Source organism: Panulirus ornatus, chromosome 13 (genome assembly GCF_036320965.1).
Source record: "Panulirus ornatus isolate Po-2019 chromosome 13, ASM3632096v1, whole genome shotgun sequence".
NCBI classification, from domain to species: domain Eukaryota; kingdom Metazoa; phylum Arthropoda; class Malacostraca; order Decapoda; family Palinuridae; genus Panulirus; species Panulirus ornatus.
The window spans coordinates 9894297-9918947 of record NC_092236.1 but is presented as its reverse complement, the minus strand read 5'-3'; the positions used below and the strand labels follow the sequence as shown (position 1 = coordinate 9918947).

At 46.2% G+C, this 24651-nt stretch overlaps 1 protein-coding gene across 3 annotated transcripts in view; it reads left to right on the top strand.

The window, feature by feature from the left end:
- Pxn (Peroxidasin) overlaps positions 1 to 24651 on the top strand; it is a 314522-nt gene that overhangs the window by 205353 nt on the left and 84518 nt on the right. For all 3 annotated transcript variants that reach the window (XR_011713564.1, XM_071668549.1, XM_071668548.1), the window contains exon 2: positions 16204 to 16275. Coding sequence is in view for 2 of the 3 variants with exons in the window: in XM_071668549.1 (XP_071524650.1) it covers positions 16204 to 16275 (72 nt within the window). In the remaining variant the exon portion in view is untranslated. The remainder of the gene's footprint in view (positions 1 to 16203; positions 16276 to 24651) is intronic.

Genomic DNA, 24651 nt, shown 5'->3' with positions numbered 1-24651 from the left:
GCTGATATGTTTATCTTTCTGAAGAATGCGAGGAGACACGAGCGTGAAACTCTCTCACTCCCGGAGCACAGAGATATAGTCACACACACACACACACACACACACACCGGTAGAGGGGAAAGTGGCCCTCAACCCTTCCTAAGGTGGTCCACTCTGGCCAGTCCTTCTCTAATGCACATAAACTTCACCCTTAGCGATACTCACTTACAGTTTAACCTTCTTTAAAATCTATGCAAATTAGCGTTGCCCAGTTGAGGAGGGTCCCTTCGGATAACACCCTCCCAACCCACCGCCATGGGACTCCCACCCAGCCCCCACCCTGACCCTTGACCTGGGAAGGGCGGGGCCGGCCAAGGCGTATCAGCTGATAGCTTTATGAGCGCGCCGAAGATGCTGCGTCTCGATAGTGGCAGTAAGTCTCCAATTTTGGGCTGTGTGTGGCTCTCCGGCCCGCTGACAGTAAGCAGGCACAGCTGGAGATGCTAACGCCGCCCGTTACTACCCAGAAACGCCCATTAGTACCTAGCAACGCACGGTGATACCCTAAGAACGTCCGGAAATTAACCATCAATGTCCGTCCGTACTTTACAGCGCCTGCTAATATCGATGAGCGTCCGTCGTTACCTAGCAACGCCCTTCAGTACCCAGCAACGCCCGCTAGTACCCAGCAACGCCCGCTAGTACCCAGCTACGCCCGTCAGTACCTAGCTAGCAACGCCCACTAGGACGTAGAAACGCCCTTCAGTACCTAGCAACGCCCGCCAGTACATAGAGACGCCTGTCAGTACGTCGAAACGCCCGTCAGGAGCTTAGCAATGCCCGTCAGTACGTAGGAATGACTACTGTCATCTGGCACTCTTTTCGAGCTCGCATAGGACCCCATCAGGGACCTGAACTGCCACTGTCATTCAGAACTCTAGTCCTGCTATGTATGAGTATATATATATATATATATATATATATATATATATATATATATATATATATATTTTTTTTTTTTTTTAAACTATTCGCCATTTCCCGCGTTAGCGAGGTAGCGTTAAGAACAGAGGACTGGGCCTTTAAGGGAATATCCTCACCTGGCCCTTCTCTGTTCCTTCTTTTGGAAAATTAAAAAAAAATAAGGAGAAGGGAGGAAATATATATATATATATATATATATATATATATATATATATATATATATATATATATATATATATATATATATATATATATATTTGTACAAGGAGGAGGAGGAAAATGAATGGGATTTCAGATATATAATTGCTATTAGTTTAGCGGAGAAAGATTTTAAGAGCTGTACCATTAAAGCAGCTGGTGCTTTTATCTTCGCAGGAAATAATTACTTCGTTGCATTGGTATTCCGTTCGCAGTGGGGTTAATTGCCTGCCTGACCGAGATAGATTGTTGATGGCTTCTCTACTAAAGTTGGTTGTTGATCACCGGTTGCGGTCCAGCGGCCGACACAGCGCCGGGGATCACAACACTTTGGAGGTTCGAACCCACAGTATCACCAGCAAACACAGCGCCGGGGATCACACAACCCACAGTATCGCCAGCAAACACAGCGCCGGGGATCACACAACCCACAGTATCGCCAGCAAACGCAGCGCCGGGGATCACACAACCCACAGTATCGCCAGCAAACACAGCGCCGGGGATCACACAACCCACAGTATCGCTAGCAAACACAGCGCCGGGGATCACACAACCCACAGTATCGCCAGCCCTGTGTCGTAAGCAGTGGCAGGCAGGATGTAGCAGGCCAGGCGAGAAGTATGATATCCTTGAGTCAGGCCTATATACGCATAGCCATGTTACTAACCTTGTTGGGATTAAATATACTCCCATATTAGACTGAAATCCTCACTTATTGCACAACTAGTGTATGTGCACGTTATCTATTGAAGGTGTATGCTATCTGGTGTAAGTGAGTGTTTTCTAGTGTAAGTGTGTGTCATCTGGTATAAGTGTATGCTATCTGGTATAAGTGTATGCTATCTGGTACAGTTGTATGGTATTTGGTGTATATATACGTTACTTGGTGTAGATGTATGTTATCTGGTGTTGGTATATATTACCTGGTGTATATTATCTGATATACATTCTGGCTAGCTGGTGTAAGGGGTATGTTATGTTATATGATGTAGGTGTATGTTATCTGGTGTATGTTGACCTCGCTAGTGTGTGGATGCAGTAAGTGTTGACCTCGCTAGTGTGTGGATGCAGTAAGTGCTGACCTCGCTAAGTATGCTACCTGAAGTAGGTGTATGTTTTCTGGTGTTGGTGTACGATTCTGTCAGATCTTGGTCCAACCTCACCAGGGTTCAGTCAACACGGTACGATAATGCGTCTGGATCACCCATGATCACCTTGATGTTCTGGTCTTCCCTTGCGCTTGGTGACTGATTGTGTCCTTCGTTATTAATTACTTTACGATAAATGCCACCCAGCCAGCAGCACGGCCATCCACACACCCACGCACCCACCCGCCCACATGCCTGACTGACCCAACGCCCCTCCTTCTGCCCATCTCTACCGTCACCCATCTTCCCCGCCCACTTGTCCATCACTTACCCGCCCACGCTCATCCCTCCCCACGTCCATCCATCTTTCCACCCGCCCACCCGCCCGCCTGCGCATCCGCCCACCCACCTGTTAACTGCTTCTCTGTTGGAAGATCTGTCTTGTATCCGATTATTTTTTTCTTTATCACTCTGAACTCTGACCCTTGCATAGGATTACAGTTGTATCCTGAACCGTTCTAGACCAAGGGTTCTTCAATCAGTCAATCGATAAATGAATTAAACCGTCAGTGTTGTCTCTAGCAAGGGTTAGGGTGGTATTATTTTGTTCTTGATTGTTATTTCAGACTCGATGTAATATTGAATTATGGTGAGGGTGGTCCACAGACAAAGCGGGTGTCTCTAAGTGGTCGTCATACATAAAAGACGATATTGTGAGGAATATTCTCAGTGTTCCTAACTTAGAGATGCATTCAGACTTTGAGGAAATGATGAGACGTTTTGCTTATCTCTTGGTGTCAGGCTCTGCAGTTTGCTGGGAACTCATCCCTATCAGACGAGTTTAAATTTCTCCGTGTGATGAGTATAACTCGTTTCACATGAGTGCATATTACTCCAGGTGATGTGTGTAATTTCTCCAGGTGTTAAGTGTACCTTGTTACAAGTCATAAGTTTACAGATGTAGTATACGTATGTATTAACTGGTGTTCAGTTCCTACTTGCCAGTTTTGGCCCGAAATAAAAAATCATCTAAGATACTTGAACACGAGTATTTTGATGTATGGACTTGTATATTTTGATATCTAGAGGGTGAACGACCTTTGTGCTTGGGTATTTGAATAGATGAGGTATAAGAAAGACACCGTTATCTGGTGGATCTTTGGGTATAAATACGATCCTCCATGACTGCAAAGAGTTAAGATAATTATCCACAGTTTAGGGGAGAGTAATGCCATTAGTGTATGTCTCTCAGTCTCTCTCTCTCTCTCTCTCTCTCTCTCTCTCTCTCTCTCTCTCTCTCTCTCTCTCTCTCTCTCTCTCTATGTATATATATATATATATATATATATATATATATATATATATATATATATATATATATATATATATATATATATATATATATATATATATGGTCGTATATTCTCATCAGCAGAACGTAGCTGGAGCTCAGTGTGGCCTCAGTACCAGCTTGCCTCAGTGTTATTCTTTTTAGCTGCTCGCTGTGGTCAGTAATTAGCCTCTTTAGCTCGAACGGTACGACTCTTGGCTTATGATGGCGTGACGTCTCGCCGTCATAAGTCAAGGGTCGTGCCGTCGTGCCCAAGGGTCGAACAGTCGTGTTCAAGGAGTTAAGAGTTTGAGTGGTGGGCATGTCATGCATCGTTACTTAAAACGGTGACCTCTCGCTTGCTAACGGACGTCGGCTTTTAGCCTTTACACAGAGGAGAGTGAGTCATTAATCTAATAGCTTTGTTCCGAGTCTTATGTAACACAGAAGCTATGTCAGAAAGAAGGGTAGGTTGGAATGTTCAGTCATGTTCATATGGCTGCAAGAAATATCCGGATCCTCGCACTTCGAAGAGCCGGAGGTCGCGACCGAAGCATCCCTGTGGAGGATATACGTTGCATAAACTTGCTGGGAATTCTCAATGGAAAATGAGTCTTGAATCTGCGATTGTGTACCAAGTGAAGATCGAACGATAAGCGGGGTTACCATATTTGCTTCGGTAAACACCGGCGTTCTCCATACCTCCGACCAGCTCACAATATTATTTAACGAGTAGAAAAAGATACCTGGTGAATCAAAGATACCTTGATGGTAGAGAAGAACAAGATATATATCTAAGGCATTAGTATGTGGTACATATTATAATGGAGGTAATATATCGGAGACCCGGAGCTGAGATTCAGTGTTGCCAGTCGAAGGGTAATCGGGCTGGGGGTCTGGGTCGGCCCACGACCCTTGGGTAAACTGTGGCCGCGTCCGCCGTCTCAGCGTTCGCCGGCTCAGCGTTCGCCGACATAGGTCCGGGGATTAGATTGCTGTGCACACAGAGAAGTGATTGCCAGGGATGGGTAATGGTAAGAGCGTCGCACAGATTGCTTACCATTTTGATGCAGTCTTTTGTGTGAATGCTCACGAATGCAGACTGGCTCATTTTTCTTCCTTTTTTTGATAGATATCTTACGCATCGACTTGGTATTTTGTTGATCAATGATACGTAACCGATATGTTCACTTCTGATACTAAATTTTTTGGTAGAGCACAGTTAAATGGTGTCGATCGCTAAAAATTGGACTATGATTATTTCAAGAAGACAAGACTAACTTTGACACCATATACCCATTTACCGGGAATAAGTCACTTGCTTACAGCGTATGATAGATAAGTTTAGGACAGGGCGTAAACAAATTCGTCAAAAAGCTACGAATTTCCGTCACAACTCGATTTACTCACATATTACAGGCTCTTTTGTCTCGGCAGCTGATGCTCACCTGTTGAGAAGAACCAGTAGTAGTAACTGGGTGCAGATGAGAGATTATCGTAAAATGTGAGGAGAAACTGATTGCCAATTATTTCATATAGTTTCGTGCAGACAAAGGATAATGTATCACCTTTCCAACTGACGATCGTGATGGTAGTTTTCTCTGGTGAACAAGCAGTCCATTTCCCCTCCCCCAATAAACAATAAAGGAAATCGGTGAGAGGAACCACTAGCCCATCATAAGGCACTAACTCTCCTGTCATGTACGTGTTGGGCTTGCAATAAATCTTCTTTGTACACAACAGAGCACCACCATCAGTCGTTGGTGTTTGTGCTTCAAGCGGAAAAATACTTTTGTATCCCTGATGCAGTCAGTAGTAGCAGTGTACTTTAACATTTAACCATTTCTATTGTAATTTTCAAAGTCAGATTTTATTGACACGGTCAAGAGAGTCTCTGATCCGGCAGCCTCCTGGTGTCTCATTCAGGACTTGGGGGGAGAGAGAGAGAGAGAGAGAGAGAGAGAGAGAGAGGCGGTGGTGGGAACACAGGCAGCCACCTGGTGTCTCACTCAGGACTGGGTGAGATACACGGAGTTGGCTGTGGGAACAGAGGCAGCGAACAATTGTCTCACTCAGGACTGTGAGAGACGGTGTGCTGGGGAGCACAGACAGCGAGACAGATGTTTTCGTCTTCGGCTCATCTATTCCTGTGACTTACTGGCACGAGGTGAAGACAGCATCAGGAAGGGCCATCTCATCGCAGCTGCCAGAGGGAGTTACGGGCCTGAGGTTGTCACTGTGTATTATGGCACTATCCTCAGTAAACATCAGCAAGTAAGCATACCGGACGAGGGAATGAGCCGAGGATAATGCTGGCTGCCTCACACGCCGTAGCGAGACGTTCTTGAGATGCTCTGCCGACCTGTCACACACACACACACAGACACGCACACACACACACACACACACACACACACACACACACACACACACACACACACACACACACACACAATGGTTAAGATAAAACTGTTTCCTCGTAACAAAAGAAAAAAGATAGTCATCACACAAAACTAAATCATTAACGTCGTAATCTCGGAGATGCTGCAACACACAGGAAGAGGCAGGAAGGATGGCCAGGGAAACGGATGGTTTGGTTGCCGGGAGAAGAGGGAGGGGGGGTGGCTTTTTATGGGGGATAAAAGCTGCAGTGGGAGAAGGGAAGACGAGAGCGGGGAGGAATTCGGGGGAGGGGAGGTGGAGGAGGAGGAGGGAGTTGTTTTAAGACGTGTAGCGGCCTGGATGAAAGGGGGTCTCGGAGACGGGAACAGAGCAACTGGTGGAGTGTATGGAGTCGTGAACAACAGGAACCACTAATTTAGGTGGTGAGAGACGGCAGAACGAGTCTGGGGGTCAACAGGCGGGGTCAGGGCCAACAGGAGGGGGTCAGGGACAACAGGAAGGATCTGGGAGGCAGGGCCAACAGGAAGGGGTCAGGGACAACAGGAAGGATCTATGAGGCTGGGACAACAGGGAGGATCTGGGAGGCATGGCCTACAGGAAGGGGTCAGGGACAACAGGAAGGATCTAGGAGGCAGGGACAGCAGGAAGGATCTAGGAGGCAGGGACAACAGGAAGGATCTGGGAGGCAGGGCCAACAGGAAGGGGTCAGGGACAACAGGAAGGATCTAGGAGGCAGGGACAACAGGAAGGATCTGGGAGGCAGGGCCAACAGGAAGGGGTCAGGGACAAGGAAGGATCTAGGAGGCAGGGACAACAGGAAGGATCTGGGAGGCAGGGCCAACAGGAAGGATCTGGAAGGCAGGGCCAACAGGTGGATTCTGGTGGATTAGGGACAACAAAAGGGGTACCATCTTCGGTCGAAGTGACCACTGGATCCGTAACACAAGCCGGATCATTTGGTTTTAGGGAATGGCACGTTATCATCAGGCATCACCTGGACCCACGCACTCTTACCGTACCCAGACGCACCCCACCACGCCTCAGCTGTGTTCACACACTCGTTATCTGATGTAGCTTTACGTTATCTAGTATCCGTGTTTGTTTTCTGATGTTGGTGTGCGTTATCATATGTTATCTGGTGTACGTGTTTGTTACGCGCCATACCGACGCTGGATCCACACACTCTTTATCTCAACCTGACGCACTCCTCCACTGCCGCTGGACACACGCACTCGAACGACGGTGGCAGTGGGTGGAGGGCTCATAGGACAAAGGGTGCCGCCTGTTGAGTGTGAAGGTTCTCAAGCAGCCACTGCAAGACGATGTTCACACCGAACTGACCTCACGACCTGTACCCGCAGGATGAACAGTGTGTAGACGTCATCTCTCTCTCTCTCTCTCTCTCTCTCTCTCTCTCTCTCTCTCTCTCTCTCTCTCTCTCTCTCTCTCTCTCTCTCTCTCTCTCTCCCTCTGTATCTGCTGAAGTGCACATATATTTATGTGCCTTTTTGCCACAGCGCTCATGTTTGTTTTATTATAAGTAAGCTGTGCATTAAAACTCATTAGTGTGATGGCTACGCCCACTCGGCTTCTGTGTGGGGAGGAAGAGTACAGACCCATCTCTTGCTGTTGCCAGCGACCATTACACTTAGCGAGGCATTCAGCGAGCGCTTGCACTCTCTATGGAAAATGATGTAGCGAGCCCCTTCTGCGGCTAGATGAGACAGCGGTCAAATTTCTTAACCATCAGCTTCCCAGAATGCTCTCAGTCCTCCGCCTAAGTTGCAGGAAGTCAGCCAGTCAGCCATATTCGTCTTTGACGTCACACTACGGTTATTTTGGTTATTGATGAACTCTAATCTATAACATCATTGCTGCTGCTTCTAGATTTTTGGAGGGTATTGATATGATTTAACCGACCACGTCAGCTATTGCTTTTAGCTTTCATGGATAATGATGTACTTTAACCTACTGAGTCTGTGATTGCTACTAGATTTCTTGGTTATTGATGTAGTCAGTACTTTAACCTAATACGTCAGTGATTGCTTTGGGATGTATTTGGTTATTGATATACCTCAACGTGTCTCGGTAGTCATCACTGATGTTTCCTAACCCACTGGCGTCAGTGGTTGCGTCTGAGATACGTACGTGGTGTTTATCACGCTCGCGCTTTGTTCTCAAGTCTGCTGGGAACTTTACTAATTTGAGTGCGTCTTTTTAGGATAAAATATGTACAATAATAATACTAATCTTACGGTGTTATTAGTTGTATCATCAAAGGCGTCCGGTTTTGCCCGATGGGAGAAAACAGTTTTGTAGGACAAAACAGTTTGTAAAAACGAACTCAGGTTTTAATTGCTACGAACAGGAAGTTTGTTGTGTGTGTGGTGAGGTAACGAAGGCGACAAGTTAAGACCCTTGAGAACAACGTTTACAACCCTTGAACACAGCGTGACGTTCCTTGAGCACGACGGCACGGTATTCTTGAACACAGCGTTACGATCGTTGAACACGACGGTACGACCCTTGACCTCAGTGTTACTATCGTTGAGCACGACGGCACGATCCTTGACCACAGTGTTACTATCGTTGAGCACGACGGCACGATCCTTGGCCACAGTGTTACGATAGTTGAGCACGATGGCACGACCCCCTTGAACACAGCGTGACGTTCCTTGAGCACGACGGCACGGTATTCTTGAACACAGCGTTACGATCGTTGAACACGACGGTACGACCCTTGACCTCAGTGTTACTATCGTTGAGCACGACGGCACGATCCTTGACCACAGTGTTACTATCGTTGAGCACGACGGCACGATCCTTGGCCTCAGTGTTACGATAGTTGAGCACGACGGCACGATCCTTGGCCACAGTGTTACGATAGTTGAGCACGACGGCACGATCCTTGGCCACAGTGTTACGATAGTTGAGCACGACGGTACGATCCTTGAACACAGCGCTACGATAGTTGAGCACGATGGCACGACCCTTGAACACAGCGCTACGACAGTTGAGCACGATGGCACGACCCTCTTGAACACATAGCTACGACTGTTGAGTACCTCAATACGACTCGTGATTTATATGAAGGCCTCAAGAATCGAATCAAAAGGCCAAGCCATTGTACAACCAAGTGACGTAAATTGTGCCGTGTTGGGAGTCGTGCCGACGGTCACATCGTAAGGAAAAACCTTCACGTCTGGTCCAGGGTTGGATCGTCGTCAGGAGTTAGATCAAATAACACGGTAACTGTGTCCTTGTGAAGCCTACAGTCAAGTTCACCGCAAGGGCACTTGTTACTCACTGCTCTTTGGATACGTAATTACCAGACATATCGAATGCTCTAATCTATTTCAGATACATGAAATAAATCTGAACTCTTGTTCTGAATCTTATCTGATATTTAGAAAGAGGCGACTTTCCGTGAGTATGAGCAAGTAGAGGTGGGTGGGTATAGTGTGGGGAGGAGGAGGAGGAGAGATAAGGAGTATAGTGTGTGTGTGTGTGGGTCGCTGCTACTGGCGGCCGCCTCGCTGGCTCCTGCTCCCGCCACCAGTCATGGGAACTATACCCCAGCCCAACCTCGATGACGCCCACGCTCCATCCTCCTCTTTTTATGTATGTATATATATATATATATATATATATATATATATATATATATATATATATATATATATATATATATTTATATATATATATATATATATATATATATATATATATATATATATATATATATATATATATATATATATATATATATATATATATATATATATATATTACGGCCTACACCGTCACTTTCTGTAGCGAGTACGTTACACTATTGGTATTCACGATTGACATATTTATTAAGATTCACGATCAGATTTCGAATTCTTGCAGTTCTGATACACCCAGTGGATGACACGCTGTCATCACGTGCTGTTAATATGGCCCTCTTGGTGTCTGGTTACTATCACTTGAGTCTCGTCTCGGTGAAGGGAAGAGGCATCTATGTCGTACTCGAACGTGTGTTAACACCCCTTCCACGAGAGCCATTAAACACACCTTTAGGATCATAGGTCACGTGTGAGTCCGTCTTGACTCGAGCTTAAGTCGGTGCCTGGATCGACTCTTGAAAACCAAGGTGACGAAGGAGAAATAGAGTTCTGATCGAATTAAGTTAGGTTAAGTGTCCCTCTCTTGCGAACTGACAGCAGCGTTCTAAAGCGTAGAGTAACAGTTATCTGAACCAGACGTGAACCATTTCTCACCCATAACGTTGCAATAGCTGCCAAAGTTAGACACTGCGAAAAATACCTATTTCCAGCACTATCACCTTAAATGGACTGGTGACACAGCCAGACTGGTCCTGGTGCAGGGGAGCTGAATGTCTACTGGTGGTGGGACACGCCCTTACCAGCCGCTGGGACGACCTTAGTGTGCTCCTGGTGGTGGGACACGCCCTTACCAGCCGCTGGGACGACCTTAGTGTGCTCCTGGTGGTGGGACACGCCCTTATCGGCCGCTGGGACGACCTTACTATGCTCCTGGTGGTGGGACACGCCCTCACCAGCCGCTGGGACAACGCTAGTGTGCTCCTGGTGGTGGGACACGCCCTCACCAGCCGCTGGGACAACGCTAGTGTGCTCCTGGTGGTGGGACACGCCCTCACCAGCCGCTGGGACGACCTGAGAGTGCTCCTGGTGGTGGGACACGCCCTTACCAGCCGCTGGGACGACCTTAGTGTCCTGGAGGACCACAGCTCCGTCAAGATATACTGGTACGACCTAAAGAGGCTACAGCTTCATCAGGCGTCTGCTAGTGCACCCCTGAGCTCAAGCTACAGCAACGCAGGAACCAACTGGGATGTTTTTAGAAACTGCCAAGTCGTGAAAAACTAATATCAGAAAATTATATGTTAGACTCTGAAAAAAGATCGAACCTTTTATGGGTACAGAGGTCCAAAGTAGCTCTGTAAGAAGTGGCACAACACCACATTTTTAATGACGAGATACCTGGAACTATGAGATTATATCCGCATTCTTTTTTTGTCAATCGGGTAGATGGATGTACTATGTGAAAGGCTGCAATCTCATATAAAGAACCAACTTTTGTCATAATTTTCTGCCCCCCTGGCGTTTGACAAAGACCCATTGTGACCTCCGGAATGTACTTGCGCTCCTGCTCCCGGGATGAGCGTAGGGTGAATGTTAAAGTGGCTGCTGATAGCAGCAAAAAAAAAAAAAAAGAAATCAGAATCAATGGTAGAGGTGAGAATGTCTGACTCGTCTGTCTTGATACGTTTTGTTAAAGCTCTGAGAGGCATGTTATCATACTGTTGAGATGAGGCTAAAAACTGTTGAAAGTTATAGATGGTCTGTAGTTACTGGCAACGCTCGACCACAAGGGTTTGACCTCTTTAAGTACCACTAGCCTCACTTCATAAATATACATCCCTGCATCTAGTTTACAGTCCCCCGGTAACTGCTTAAATGCCAGATATGTCAAGAGGACAGTCACTTTAGACACAAAAATATTGTCTTTAAAACTACGAGAATTACATAATTGGTTCAAATGACGTCAATTATCACATCCCCGAGGGCTAACATGTATGCAAGAATATGGGCGAGTGGCGCGGGCTTGTTGGTGTGCGCAGGCCCTGTGCTGTGCTGGGTGGGTGGGTGGAAGGGTCTGAAACTGAGGCTGGACGACTTGTGTGTTGGGTTGAAACACTGGGACTGAGGCTGAGAAGGTGGCTGGTGGCGAGTTCAGTATTTGTGATACGTTCTAATCTCCAGGCGCCTCCTGGGGGAAGCTCGGACGTTCATTCTTTTATCCTTGATGGACCACTGGGTACGAGTGTGATGGCGTGACCTATGTTGTGACCCTGAAAGTTAGGTCAGAGGTTGCGCCATCACACTCAAGGGTCAAGCTGTCATGTTGATGGATCGTAATACCTTCGTACTCATGGGATTAATGCCCATGTCAGGTCGGAGTACTAAATGAGTGTATATACAGTTATTACACAAATGATCTTAATTACAGAAAGGATAACATTTCATTCCAACTAGAGCTACGGTTTTTGAACTTTTACATAAGTTTAGAATCATAAATCCTGATCTTAATACGTAATCTTAGCATAGAATAACAAAAAATCTAGATATGGAATCGTTGGAATACATCTGGACAAATGTCAGTCTATTGATACGTTCTCCTGGCAGGGGAATGTATCTTTAGATGTGTGTACATTGGGTAACATCTGTCCAGATTTAGTCGAAGTATTCAGTGTCAAGGAGAATTCCATTTCGTGCTACATTGGAGAAACCGGTTGGAAAAACACTTCTGTAAACTATGGAGTTCCCGCAGCGCTCAGGAAGACAGCCGCATCCACGGGGTAGACATGATATTCCCCTGTGATGATACATGTGTGTGTGTGTGTGTGTGTGTGTGTGTGTGTGTGTTTTAAACTACCGACAAACATATGCGAGATGGCCTCGTTATCTTAAGAGATAGCTATATGGAACAACTGCGAATTAAATCTGTTATCTTTGGAGTTCCTCTGAGGTTCAAAATGCATCCAATGTGTGACTGATATTAAGCCTTCCATTCAAGGTCTAGTGAGACTAAAGTGCCAGACGATCCACGCCATCTGTTGGCGGAGGTTCACATGTTTGAAACCGTAAATGTTGCCATTTGTCAAATTAAACCGTGCAATTTGTTCTCCGGTTGCAGTGTGTGCAGTAGAATAAGGGAGGCACAGAGGAAATAACTTCTCACAATTTGAGGTGCACGTCTAAAACACCAAGTCGAAGGGTCCTCTATATGGCTTTAATAACCCATAAATTTGAAGCAGCAGCCAGAGAACGTTAGGAGGCGGGAACCAGAGTTTAAGCGTCTCCTGGCGACAGGTGACGATACCAGCGAGCTTTTGAGTATTTACATACTAAACTGATGATTATTACTGGCGTTTTGATGTGAAGGTAAGCTTATACTATTGTAGTGTTGTGATCTTGTTGTCGTACATGTGTTCAAGAACGGCATAGCTTTGTTTCAGTAAGTGGAAACGAATACGGACTGTGTATTATCACTGTGGTTTGAATTAATACACTACCGTCTCAAGACTTTCGTGCCATTGCACAAGACGGAGCGGATTTCAGACCCTGATGATTATCTTTTTCTTTTTCTATGACTTTGAGATTAGTTGGTGAGAGTAATAAGTGAAAAGAGAATAACACTTAGATATATTATGAGTGGCTATTTTTACACACATGCTGGGGGGAAATGAGAAAGAATTGCTTCATTTTTCTTGTTAGATTTTGTTTTCATTTTTATTGTAGTTTTTTAAAGGATAACAAGGAAGAGTGGTTATATGAAATGAACTCCAAAGGTCTGCATCTGAGTACTTGATGTGGTTGATGGAGAAAGATTTCATTAGCATGGAGATAGTCTGTGCATCAGAGATCATTCGTCCTCTCTTTGGACTATTTCCCCCCTCATTTGGTTCTTCCTTCTCTCATTCCTTTATTTCAGTCTCCTTTTCATTCAGGGTCCTGTCTTTTAGCCGCCTTCCTTTTCTACTCTACATTCATAATCTTACAGTTGCCGTTTTCTGTGGCTAACTCTATTTCTTTATAGCCATTTGTTGAAGGTACCTTGCTTGAGCTACCTACTCTCCTTTTTTCTTTAATTCATCACTGGTGCACAGATTAAGCCCCTTCACTCTTGCTATGTTTCTCAGTTCGTTCTCACTTAAGCCCCCGACTTCAGCCAATACCTTATATCTCTGATTACATTGTTTCTCTTCCTGCAATTGTTATCATCTTTACTCTGACCCTTACTGAATCCCCTAGCTTACTCTAGCTGGCCTATTCTGCTCCATACTCTAACTGTGTTCCCCTTACCCCTTTTTTCCGTTGAAGGTTCCAGTCACGGACAAATGTCCACATCAAGGCCGGGCCTTGATTAGAATATGTAAAGGTTGATGAAATGATAAGGAAGAATATTGGAGGAAGTGAAAAACCTGTCTTTGAAAATGTGCCAGGTGATAGTTATTGGGAAAGACGTGAGAGGATAGAGAGTTCCAAAACTTCGAGATGTTGAGAAAGAAATAGTCATCAAAACGGCCCACCCTTAAGCTGCCAAGGGCCACACTGTAATCATGTTACGCAGCAGCTTGCCAAATGTTGCATGGTCTAGCTAGTGGTGGGGGCACACAAGCAACCAGTTCTCGGGAGCAAAAATCATAGTAATACCTATAAAAGAGGAAAAGTGACGAACGTAGCGGCGTCGGGCAAGCGGGTTCAAGTTTTGAAGTTAGCTTGGGAAAGTTGATAAGTCGGGCCACTTTCAACTCAACCCTGTCAAGTAACAGGCTGGAAGGTTAGAGCCACCCCAGATGTGAGAGCAGTATTCCATATAAGGACGGATCAATCCTTTGTATAAATGGAGCAACCTTGCTCTTCCCTTTACTCTTTCTTACTTGGGCTGATGTATCCTTGACGTCTACTGCGCCACAATGGTCTCCTGCGATATTTAGTGGAAATACAATCATTCGTCATAAGATGAGCAAGAAAATAACTAGAGCATAATATGGGGCCACTTATGATGATGACGTCGTCAGCTCTTTGGTTTGCCACAGAAGGCCAGTCGTATTGCGAGGCTTCTCTTTGTTTATCCTTGTGGCTGGCCTCTGCCTGTGTCGTACGCAGCAGTGCGTAGGATTATTGTCATATGTTTCCTCTCCATTGTTTATTCCCGTCCCGCCTTTCACAACTACCGGGCATCCCCACCCCCCCCACACACACACACACGAAACTCACAACCGTCACATCTGTTTCTCCCCCATCAAACCTCTTCACCAGCCCTTCTCAACCACTCATCACTTGCGCTACATGTCCGTAGATCCTAGAACTGTTCGTATATCGTCTTCCCGACCTTTTAACTCTTGCACCTGTCCATCAACCTCCACATAAGTTAATCATTCCCATCTCCGTCGGTTAGCCCTCTTAAAACGACCCGTGAGATCCACGTATGTCCATGTTAGGGCTAGTCGGCTAGACTGTCTACTATCCTCGCAACACCTTTCCCTCATCTCTTACGTACGCCCTTCACTCAGCTACACTTTCATCGAGAACTCCATCCCTGAACCGTAACACCTACAATTTCCTGTTGTCCACAGGATAAGTTAGAGCCGCTGTCATCATCATGATCTGTATGAACAAGGTTTCCATCAACTCACACTTCATCTTCTGGTAGGGGGAAGGTCGAGGTGGTGAGGATGGGAAAACAGGCAACTCTAAGGGAAAAATGAATTCCATTTAGATCATTTTTTTTACCATTCTGTTTTGAAATCTACATCTAGACGAATAATTCCTTTATCGTGTGATGAGTCTGATATATCAGTGGTGGCCATAAGTAAATGCTTGTTTTTGCTATAAAGTCTTCATAAACATCTCCTAGTGTAGGACTGACTAATACCAGTGGAAGTGTTGCGTCACGAGATCTTACACTAAGACGAAGAAAGATAGACGAGTGTGTAGCTTCAAGGTTAAGAAATCGGGATGAGACGTAAGTATTTCGAAGATCTCCACGGCAGTAATCGCGTCTTGCCTCGAAAGTTTGCTTGGTCTTACCAACGAGCAATGGTCCTCTGCTTAAAGATCAAGATGCTGCCTCTCACATCTTGAATTTCCACGGTTCGTAAAATTGCATCCTTCGTTAACACATCTGGATGCTTGATAGCAACTTCATGAATGGTTACGAATACGACCCAAACGGGCAGTTCGTACTTCCTAATTCTAAGACACTTACTGATAAGCATGAATTCTCAGCTGCGCAAGACGTAAGATTGCAACAGAAGTCGAACATCGCCAAGACATACACCAAGCTTAGTAGCGGAGCACCACAGACACTAGTAGCCTCGCACGGAACCCGAGACGCAGCAGATTGGCCGAGGCGGTGAGGCGTGCACGACAAAAGTTCCAACTCGTTTTACAAGTTATTAGGGCGGCCACCCCACTAGTGTATGACGTACTCTCCTGCAGCCTTCAGTGTGGCATTGACAATAACTGTGTGGGAGGAAGGAGGACGAGCATGGGAGAGGGTGAAGCATAGTGTAACAAGTGTCGTCAGAGAGTAACCTAGTATAGAATTATGTCTGCATGTATTTTTCTTATTTGAACCTAATAATTTATTCTGCCATGATATTTATCGATGTTTTCTCTTCCCCAGAGACCTGCGGTTCAACAAGATCAGGACCATCCCCCCCAACCATCTCAAGGACCTCAAGGGTCTCCACACCCTGTAAGTACCCACACCAACTTGTTTCGAGAGTAGCAAAAGAAATAATTTTCTAGAACTGGATATATATATATATATATATATACTTGTGTGTTTCAGGTCATCATTTTTTGTTCTTGATAATTGAACCAATCCTCGAGCGGACTTTATGACTATACATGATATATTATCTTAGCGTAGTTTTTCTCTCCATTTCTTGTATCCTCTGCTACCCCAGTCGAATTCCTTGTACCTGGTGGTACGACAGAGACACGGAGGCGACTCGCCTCCTGCTGAGAACTTTCAGTTTATCTCTCGTTTATCTGGGAGGTTCGTGTATAATCCTGGGGACATTCAGGGTGAAATTCTGTTTGTTTGTGGTGTCCTGAACAGAACACAGTCTGCTGCCCACGTAACCTTCCCTTCCCTTACCCCCCTTGGACTTCACACTCTCTTCTCTGTCTTTTTCCTTTGTTCTCTCTCTCTCTATCCTTTCCTTTCTTCCTTCCCTTCTGCCTTCCCCTTCCTCTTTCTCTCTCTCTTTTACTCTTTTTCCCTCCCAGCACTTCCATTATGATATTAGGTCATGTGGGACGTTGACCACGTGTGTCGAGATACTCAGACAATATTTATAATATTATCACACTCGTATCTAATTATTTTTTTGGCTACGTCATGTTAATGGCTCAGTAATGCTCCCTCCCCACTCTTAAACGCAGTTATAAAACACATTTAGAATGACGACACCCAAATGTGGTAAGATACATAACTAAGATAAATACATCGGGGGACATACATATCTCTGCTTGTGCCATGTTAATAGCTACGTCATATTGGCCTTTTAAAGTTGCGTTTGCGCTGCGACAGCATGTAATACAAGAGGTCACAATAAACATACACACGCTGCTCGTAAAATGTATTTTTATCTTTTTTTTTTCCTGTGAGTAGATCTATCTTCATAATTGCCGGTTTACTTCACGATAGCAATCCTATATGATGACCAACGACACTAAAAGGTCCTAACTGTATGTTTATCTTAACTGTAAAGGTTCTTCTTTTGTTATCCTTGTGATTTATGTTATCATCTCCGACTGGTTTACTGATAGCTGGACGAAGCCTTAGGTCGCCTCACAGTAAGGTTCATGTTTCACACTGTGCACGACAGGACATTTGTTGCAATAGAATCCTCCCGTGTCTCTTGTGATAGTATTACACAGACAGACTGCGGTAGGTGGGGAAAAAACTGTCACACGACCGTGCAACTAGCAAGCACACAGGCTCCTCTGGTGCTTGCGCTCTGCTCGTACGTGTAAGGCTGAGGTACGGACCCTGGGTTCGCTATCTCTGGAGCAGCGTCACCAGTTTCGCCGCTTGGAATCTCTTCGAACTTTGTATAAAATAATATATATATATATATATATATATATATATATATATATATATATATATATATATGTGTGTGTGTGTGTGTGTGTGTGTGTGTGTGTTACTGGGGTCTGCGGGTGAAAAATACTTTAGCAAGGCTGTATCATTGGAAGTACAGTCCCGTCAAACCATATATATATATATATATATATATATATATATATATATATATATATATATATATATATATATATATGATGGACCAGCCATTATACAAGGTGCATTTAAACGCAAGGAGAAGTATAGAGACTAGGCTAACAGACCGGTGCTGTGGCTTATGACAACATATGATTGATTAACGACCCCTATGCTAAACGGAGAGTCGGACGCTAGTGATGAAGTCCATATGTGGTGGCTCACAGCAGGGAAGGCATCTGGGGCACAGGCTGAGGTGTGTGTATGTGTGTGTGTGTGTGTGTGTATGTGTGGTGCTGGATACAGCGCACGGGCAGGGCCGGAATGTCTTGCTTCCCGATCTTCTTCTGTCCGCTAGGCCAGCTGGGAGGAAGGCTTTAAAGTGCCACTCGAGACTGTGGGAATCGTGAATCTTAGTGGGCGAGGTGGTGAGCGTTTGCAGCCTCGTCGCCAGGTTTGACCCACCCCTGAAAAGATTGGAGATTGAATGTGGTCATTGTTTTCAGGTGGACATTTATGATACGGGTAATTATTTCTCGACTCGTATTAATTCTCTTGAGCACAGAAGTACGAACTTTAACCACGATGCTACGATCTTTGGGTACGAGGGTCTGATTGACCTTAGGCCTGTCCTTTTTAACGTCAGGTGAACAGATAAGCCATTATACCCCAAAGGTAAACACCTCTCTGTTTTACAATTTAGGATTTTACGTAAAAGAACATACGTTGACAAGATTAAATCATGTTTTTTTTTTTCTTTTACAAAAGTGATGCAGGTCAAAGAACACAGGTCACTGTGGGGTCACTGCTGTTCAGTGGCACAACATTTCAACAGACGTGGCTGTCAAATGAAGATTGCAATTGTCTTGCATTTACTCTGATAACGTCCTTTATACTGTGGTAAATGTCTGCTGGGCTCTACATTTGTAAATGAGTGGTAGTTTCATCCTAAACATTTCTTCCCTACGTCTTTGACCCAACACAGTCATCATATCAACCTTGATTATGTCTGTCGTTGTAAAAAGGTGTTTTCAGTGTAAAGAACACGTGTTGTCCTTTCACTCAGGAAATAAGGAAATCAGGGGAGGCATTCAGCCTAACAAGCAACAAAGAAATCTCGCTGCTGGGAGATTGCTGCAGAGCGTGAGTGTTCCCACGTCGCCCTCCGGCCCAGCTGCCTCTGCAAGCATGGCACTGTAGGCGTGGCACTCCTAGTGAGGCACTGGAGGCGTAGCACTCTTTGGTGTGACACTGTAGGTGTGGCACTCATGGTGGTTTCACTGTGAGGCGGGGCACTCCCAGTGCGGCTATACAAGCGTAGCACTGTAGCAGTTACACTGTTGGCTGGACACTGCGCTTGACAGATTTGACTTAACAGTGCAAATTTAGTCCTGTATTTGGTCTAATAGGACTGCCATCTCACGCTGAGGCACTGCAGGCGTTGGGAGGTGAACCTGGCACTGTGGGCATGGCACTGCACGTGTAGTTTGTGTGGTGGTGTCAATGAAGTTGTGACTTATGCAGTGTCATAGTGTCTAGAGGGTCATGTCATGGTGTCAGTGTGCGCTGTGAGTAAGCCAGACGCAGATTAATGGTCCACAGGTCTACCTCAATAGACAGGCTCATCGCTGAACTTTGGTTGAGTCTAAGGAAATCGTAAAGAATAAAGGTCGGGACTCCTTCACTAGATGAAGGTCACTTTGACGAGGATGGTTGTGTGTGTGGGTGTGGGAGGAGGAGGAGGGTGGTCGTGAGGGTGGATGAGGGCTGTCATGTGGGTAGTTGGGTGAATATGGTTGTATGGATTGATATAAGCGTTATTTCATAGGTGGGTAAGGATGGCCGTGTGGATGGTCATGTGGATATGAGGAGGGTAGTGGTGTAGGTGTGTGAAATCAGCATTATCATTTGGTAAAGATGGTTATAGTGATGGCTTGAGGTTGCCTTGTTTATGGATAAGGATGGTTATTTCGGTGGGTGCGGATGGTTGATGCACGATGAAGATGGTATAGTGTGGGTGAGGATGGTTCTCTTTGGTGGACGCTTAGAGAAGGTAATGTTTATGGGTGAGGATGATTGTGTTGATAGTTGAGGATGGTCGTATGGTTGCGTGAGGGTAGTGCTGGTAGCGAGTGAAGATGGTCGTTTGGTTTGGTGAGGACAGTAGTGTTAGTCAGTGGTGTGAGGATAGTCGTGTTGTTGGGTGATGATAGTGGTATTAGTGTGTGTGTGTGTGTGTGTGTGTGTAGAGTGGTCGTGTAGGTGGATCAGGATGGTCTTAGTGGTGATGAGTGCGTGCGGACATTACTGACATACCACCACTATCATCTCGGCTCCTGACTCACCAGTCAACACCGAGCGGCTTGCAAAAGTACCGCACACAGGGTCGCCTCATCATTAAGACTCCCTCGTTGTCTCAGCTCCCGACATGCTTCCCATCGCAGGACCTCCAAACCTGCTAAAGGTGATCTTGTTAATGGAACTGTGTCAGTCTGTTGGCATGATCCGTAGGGTGACGCCCGAAAGGGCTGGTCAACATTCTGGGAGGGAAGGGTCATCAGACTAACGGGCCACTGCCTCTTGCCATTAACTAATTATTTGTGTGATCTCCGACACTCGGGCGCCGTTCATAACGACCTCAGCGCCACTTGTCTTAGGAGGGAAGTGCCAGGAGTTATGTGACCAAAAGGTCATAAACCTTGTATGGCTTTCTGCTATCTGACACATTTGATCGTTCAAGGGTGACTGTCACGTGTCATCTACTCCACACGTCACCCTCCGTTATCTTACACGATTCACTTGATTTGTTTGGTTAGAAAACCGACACTTTGTGACAGGATGCTGGTAAGCACACAGCCAATTGTCGATCATCGAGGAAGTCTACACGCCATGGAATGAGACGTCTTCGCAGCCTTGTGTTGATGACTTTGTTAATAATTGTAGAGGGCGAATTGGTCGAAAGCCTTGGTCATGTCAACGAACGTGAGAGCAACAGAAGTCTTGCGTTATCTGGGTTGCGATAGATAAAGCCCGAGAAGCTGAGGAGGTGGTGAGTGGTAGAAGAGGTTATCACATTACCAAACTGCTGCGGGTCTGGGGAGCTTACAAAACAAAACTTTCAGGTAGTAGGCATCGAGATCGAGGTGATGGCATTGAGCCATAACTCTCTGAGAGACTGTGCGCTTGTTGACTGGTACTGGGGAGACGTATGAACTCATCCAGCCAGTGAGAGAAGCAGCGAAGTTGGAGCTGTGTGTCTGGCGGCTTCAAAATATATGAAGTGAGTCTGGGTTGAAGAAAGATAGCAAAGGAGGCAGGTGGTGGTGTCATGGTTGGGGGAAGTCTCTGGCAGATGGTGGCAAAGTGATTGTTAAGTTTAGCTGTCGTCTTCTCAATAAAGAGGCGACTAACGCAGGAAAAGTGAGAGAGTCTGCTTGTTCATACCGCCTCACTCTTTCAGTTTCCCATACCACTGTAGGGCTGTTCCAGTTGGTATAGTTTGTTCGGATATGTTTTCCTTTGCAGATCGTATTCACGAATTAGGTTACTGGTGTTGGTGTGGTGTGGTGGAAGGCGTGGTCTTAGTGTTGCATTCGTCTCGCCGACGAAGTGATGGTAGGCTCCTGTCACGGACCTGACGTAAATTTTTCCAAGGTCATCCACGCCAAACTTTAGTATATCAAACACTCAACTGTCCAGACTGACGTAATGGAGAGTCGATGATGGGCTTTAGTTACAACGTTCTGCCTTAGATGATGATAGGTTGTTGATGGGGCGGGGGATATGATAAAGGCAGGAAATGCATGATGATGACGGAGAGTGTTCATTGGGTTCATGACCTAAATTACAGCGGCTCAGGGAAATTCTGGTGCGGAGGGGAGGGTAGCAAAGGACCGTGGAATGAGAACACATTTGTGAGGCAGTCGTCCCGACCACCAACTCCTGCAGCATAAGGGTGCTGTCTCTCCCCATCTCTCAATATGATTTTTAAGTCATTCTTCCGTTTACTTCTCTCTTTTTTTTTAGCGCCGTTACCTTTGTCTGACATCTTTCTCCACTTTCAGTCTCCCTCCCCTATCGTCCATTGTCATCCCCGTCCCTCGACGTGTGTCAACTCAACCCACAACCCCGTCTCTCCTTACTGCTATTTCCTTCTCTTCTGCCCTTACATTCGTGGTACGCTACCACCAGTTCAACAACGCTGCTTTGTCTCCCTCCTTCCGTCCACCCGACTTTTTTCTCTGCCACCACAGTTTGGGCTGCCAGTCAGGCACCACGAGAGCTGCCTGCTACCACAAGTCTCTCGTGACTCTTTTTTACCACTTGTCTTTCATTTCCACTCCTGAACCACAGCTCTTCTCTTCAACTTCGCAAGGCCACCAACTGTTCCATTTAATGTTTATACCACCAGCCCTTTTGCTCCCTCCTTTATGTATCATTATCACTCACACACAATTTTTTTTTTCCGTCTCAGTCGCCCAACTTGTACACCTCACTCACTGTCTGTCATATCCTGTTGTGCCGCGCCACCCAGGACACCGGTACCCTACCCAGGTCCCCACTAACCCAACCACCTACCCAGGTCCCCACTAACCCAGCCAACCATTATCCAACCCAGGTCCCTGTACGTTACTCGAGACCCCTATACTTTACCTAGGACCCCATAATCCCACCCAAGACCCCATAGCCCCACTCGGGACTCCATTATTCTACCCGGGACCCCGGTGGCCAACCCATGACCCCACTGCCCCGCCCATATTCATCACCGGCTGTTAACTCATTTCCTGCGGGTCGTCACCAGTGTTTGGAGATGTCTTACAAGTGTTTAGTTGGCGGGGCGCTTAGCCATGGGCGTGTGGGCGGCCCGCACATTCTCTCCTTCCCTTGCCCTACCCTCTCATCTCCCCTGTCCCTCCCTCCTCCACCACTTCGTCAGGGTAAGGGTTAATGATGCGAATGATAGTGCTTGACTGCCTCCCTCCAAGGCGAGGGTGGTGTGATCGTATCTGGAGGGTGTACGGAGTGGCTTTGATTGTGCTCTGTCCTGAGAGAGAGAGAGAGAGAGAGAGAGAGAGAGAGAGAGAGAGAGAGAGAGAGAGAGAGAGAGAGAGAGAGAGAGAGAGAGATGGAGAGGGGGGTAGGCCCGTGTTAGCCAGCCCTTCACAACGCCTTGAGTCACCAGGCATCGTAGCCATGGTGACAGTGTTGTCATCGTCACCACCACGATAGCTGGCGAGAGGGATGTCTTTTACTCCGTTCAACTCTTAGCAGTTAGTGTTGAGTGCAACAGTGGTAGACTACACCGGCATGGTTAGGCAGGTGTACGAGAGGGAGACAGACGTGTGCAAGACGAAGTCTTCACTGGCGAAGTAACCCTTAGATAGATTTCAGTATTCATCAGATGTCTGTTGTCCAGTGCATGCTAATGGAGCTCCGGGTATACCCACTGCCCATCATGTGACCTCTCCTCTGGAGCACACTGCACCGCCATCAGCATGGTAGTACTGCTGTAGTGGGAGAGTATCGTACGCCGACCATCATCATGGCAGTGACGCTATTGTGGGAGAGTATCGTACGCCGACCATCATCATGGCAGTGTTGCTATTGTGGGAGAGTATCGTACGCCGACCATCATCATGGCAGTGTTGCTATTGTGGGAGAGTATCGTACGCCGATCATCATCATGGCAGTGTTGCTGCCATTGTGGGAGAGTATCGTACGCCGACCATCATCATGGCACTGCTGCTGTTTTGAGAGAAGAGTATCGTACGCTGGCCATCAGCTCGTTAGTATTTCTGCCTCTTGAGAATACCATCCGCCAACCCTGCCAGTTTTGGTAGTGGTGGTGTAAGGATATGAAAGACTTGCGCTTCGTTGTTGGGGCTCCTGTCGTGTAAGTTTATGCAAATACGAGACCACGAAGAAGCTTATGTTTACTTAACCTTACGTTCGAGTTTTTAGTCAGATGATAAAGGTCATGTATAGGAAGGTTTCAGCTTTAGTTTGGTTCCCATGAATGTGGTAAGACCTTCTAGTATTCCAGTGAGGTTGGGATATTCTCAAGTACACTATTATACTTTTCAAACACTTTTATTCGACACTGCAATCGCAAGCCCTATCAACCGCTGCATCGAGTCCCACCACACTCACGTTGGCATAATGATAAGACTTGAAACTGCGAAAAGAGGAGAGGTTGGAAGGCTTTAGAGAACGGTTTCTGTGGTGAAAATATGAGTATGAATATCCTCTCTCCTTCTACGCTTCTCTTCGACTTGACAAGTGGGATGGCCAGCTCATATCACGCTCCTGCAGGACCAAGGTGGTGCTTCTACCCACTTGTTGGACAGGGAGGGTGGGGTCAGCCATAATATATTGCACGTCACTCAAGGTGTTGCAAGGGGACGAACACCTGGGCCGTACACCTCACCCACTACCCACACTGGAAATAATACTTCAGTCAACGTCCTGACTCGGTGTTTACTCGCAACATCAACTCAACTGCTTCCCATTTGCACTCTCTCGTCATCTATCTGGTACCATCACGGGATGCTGCCATGTTCGAGCTATCTTAAAACTGTGATACCCAGCTCAAGGTCCAGGGAGGAGAGAATTCCAGCAACACTGGCATATTTATTCATGCTGCCCCACGCATTCTTCTCCTGCAGGAGGACTAGGGGCGCCTCACACCTTGCTGCAGCGTCAGTAATGGTCTCTTTTGTGAAGCCTGTTGATAGCACGCTGATGATCATCCTTTCCAAACATGCCCTAGTGTGAGAATTCATCTAGGAATTCTTATTATAAAGAATTACTCATTAATCGTCTAGCATTATTATTATTATT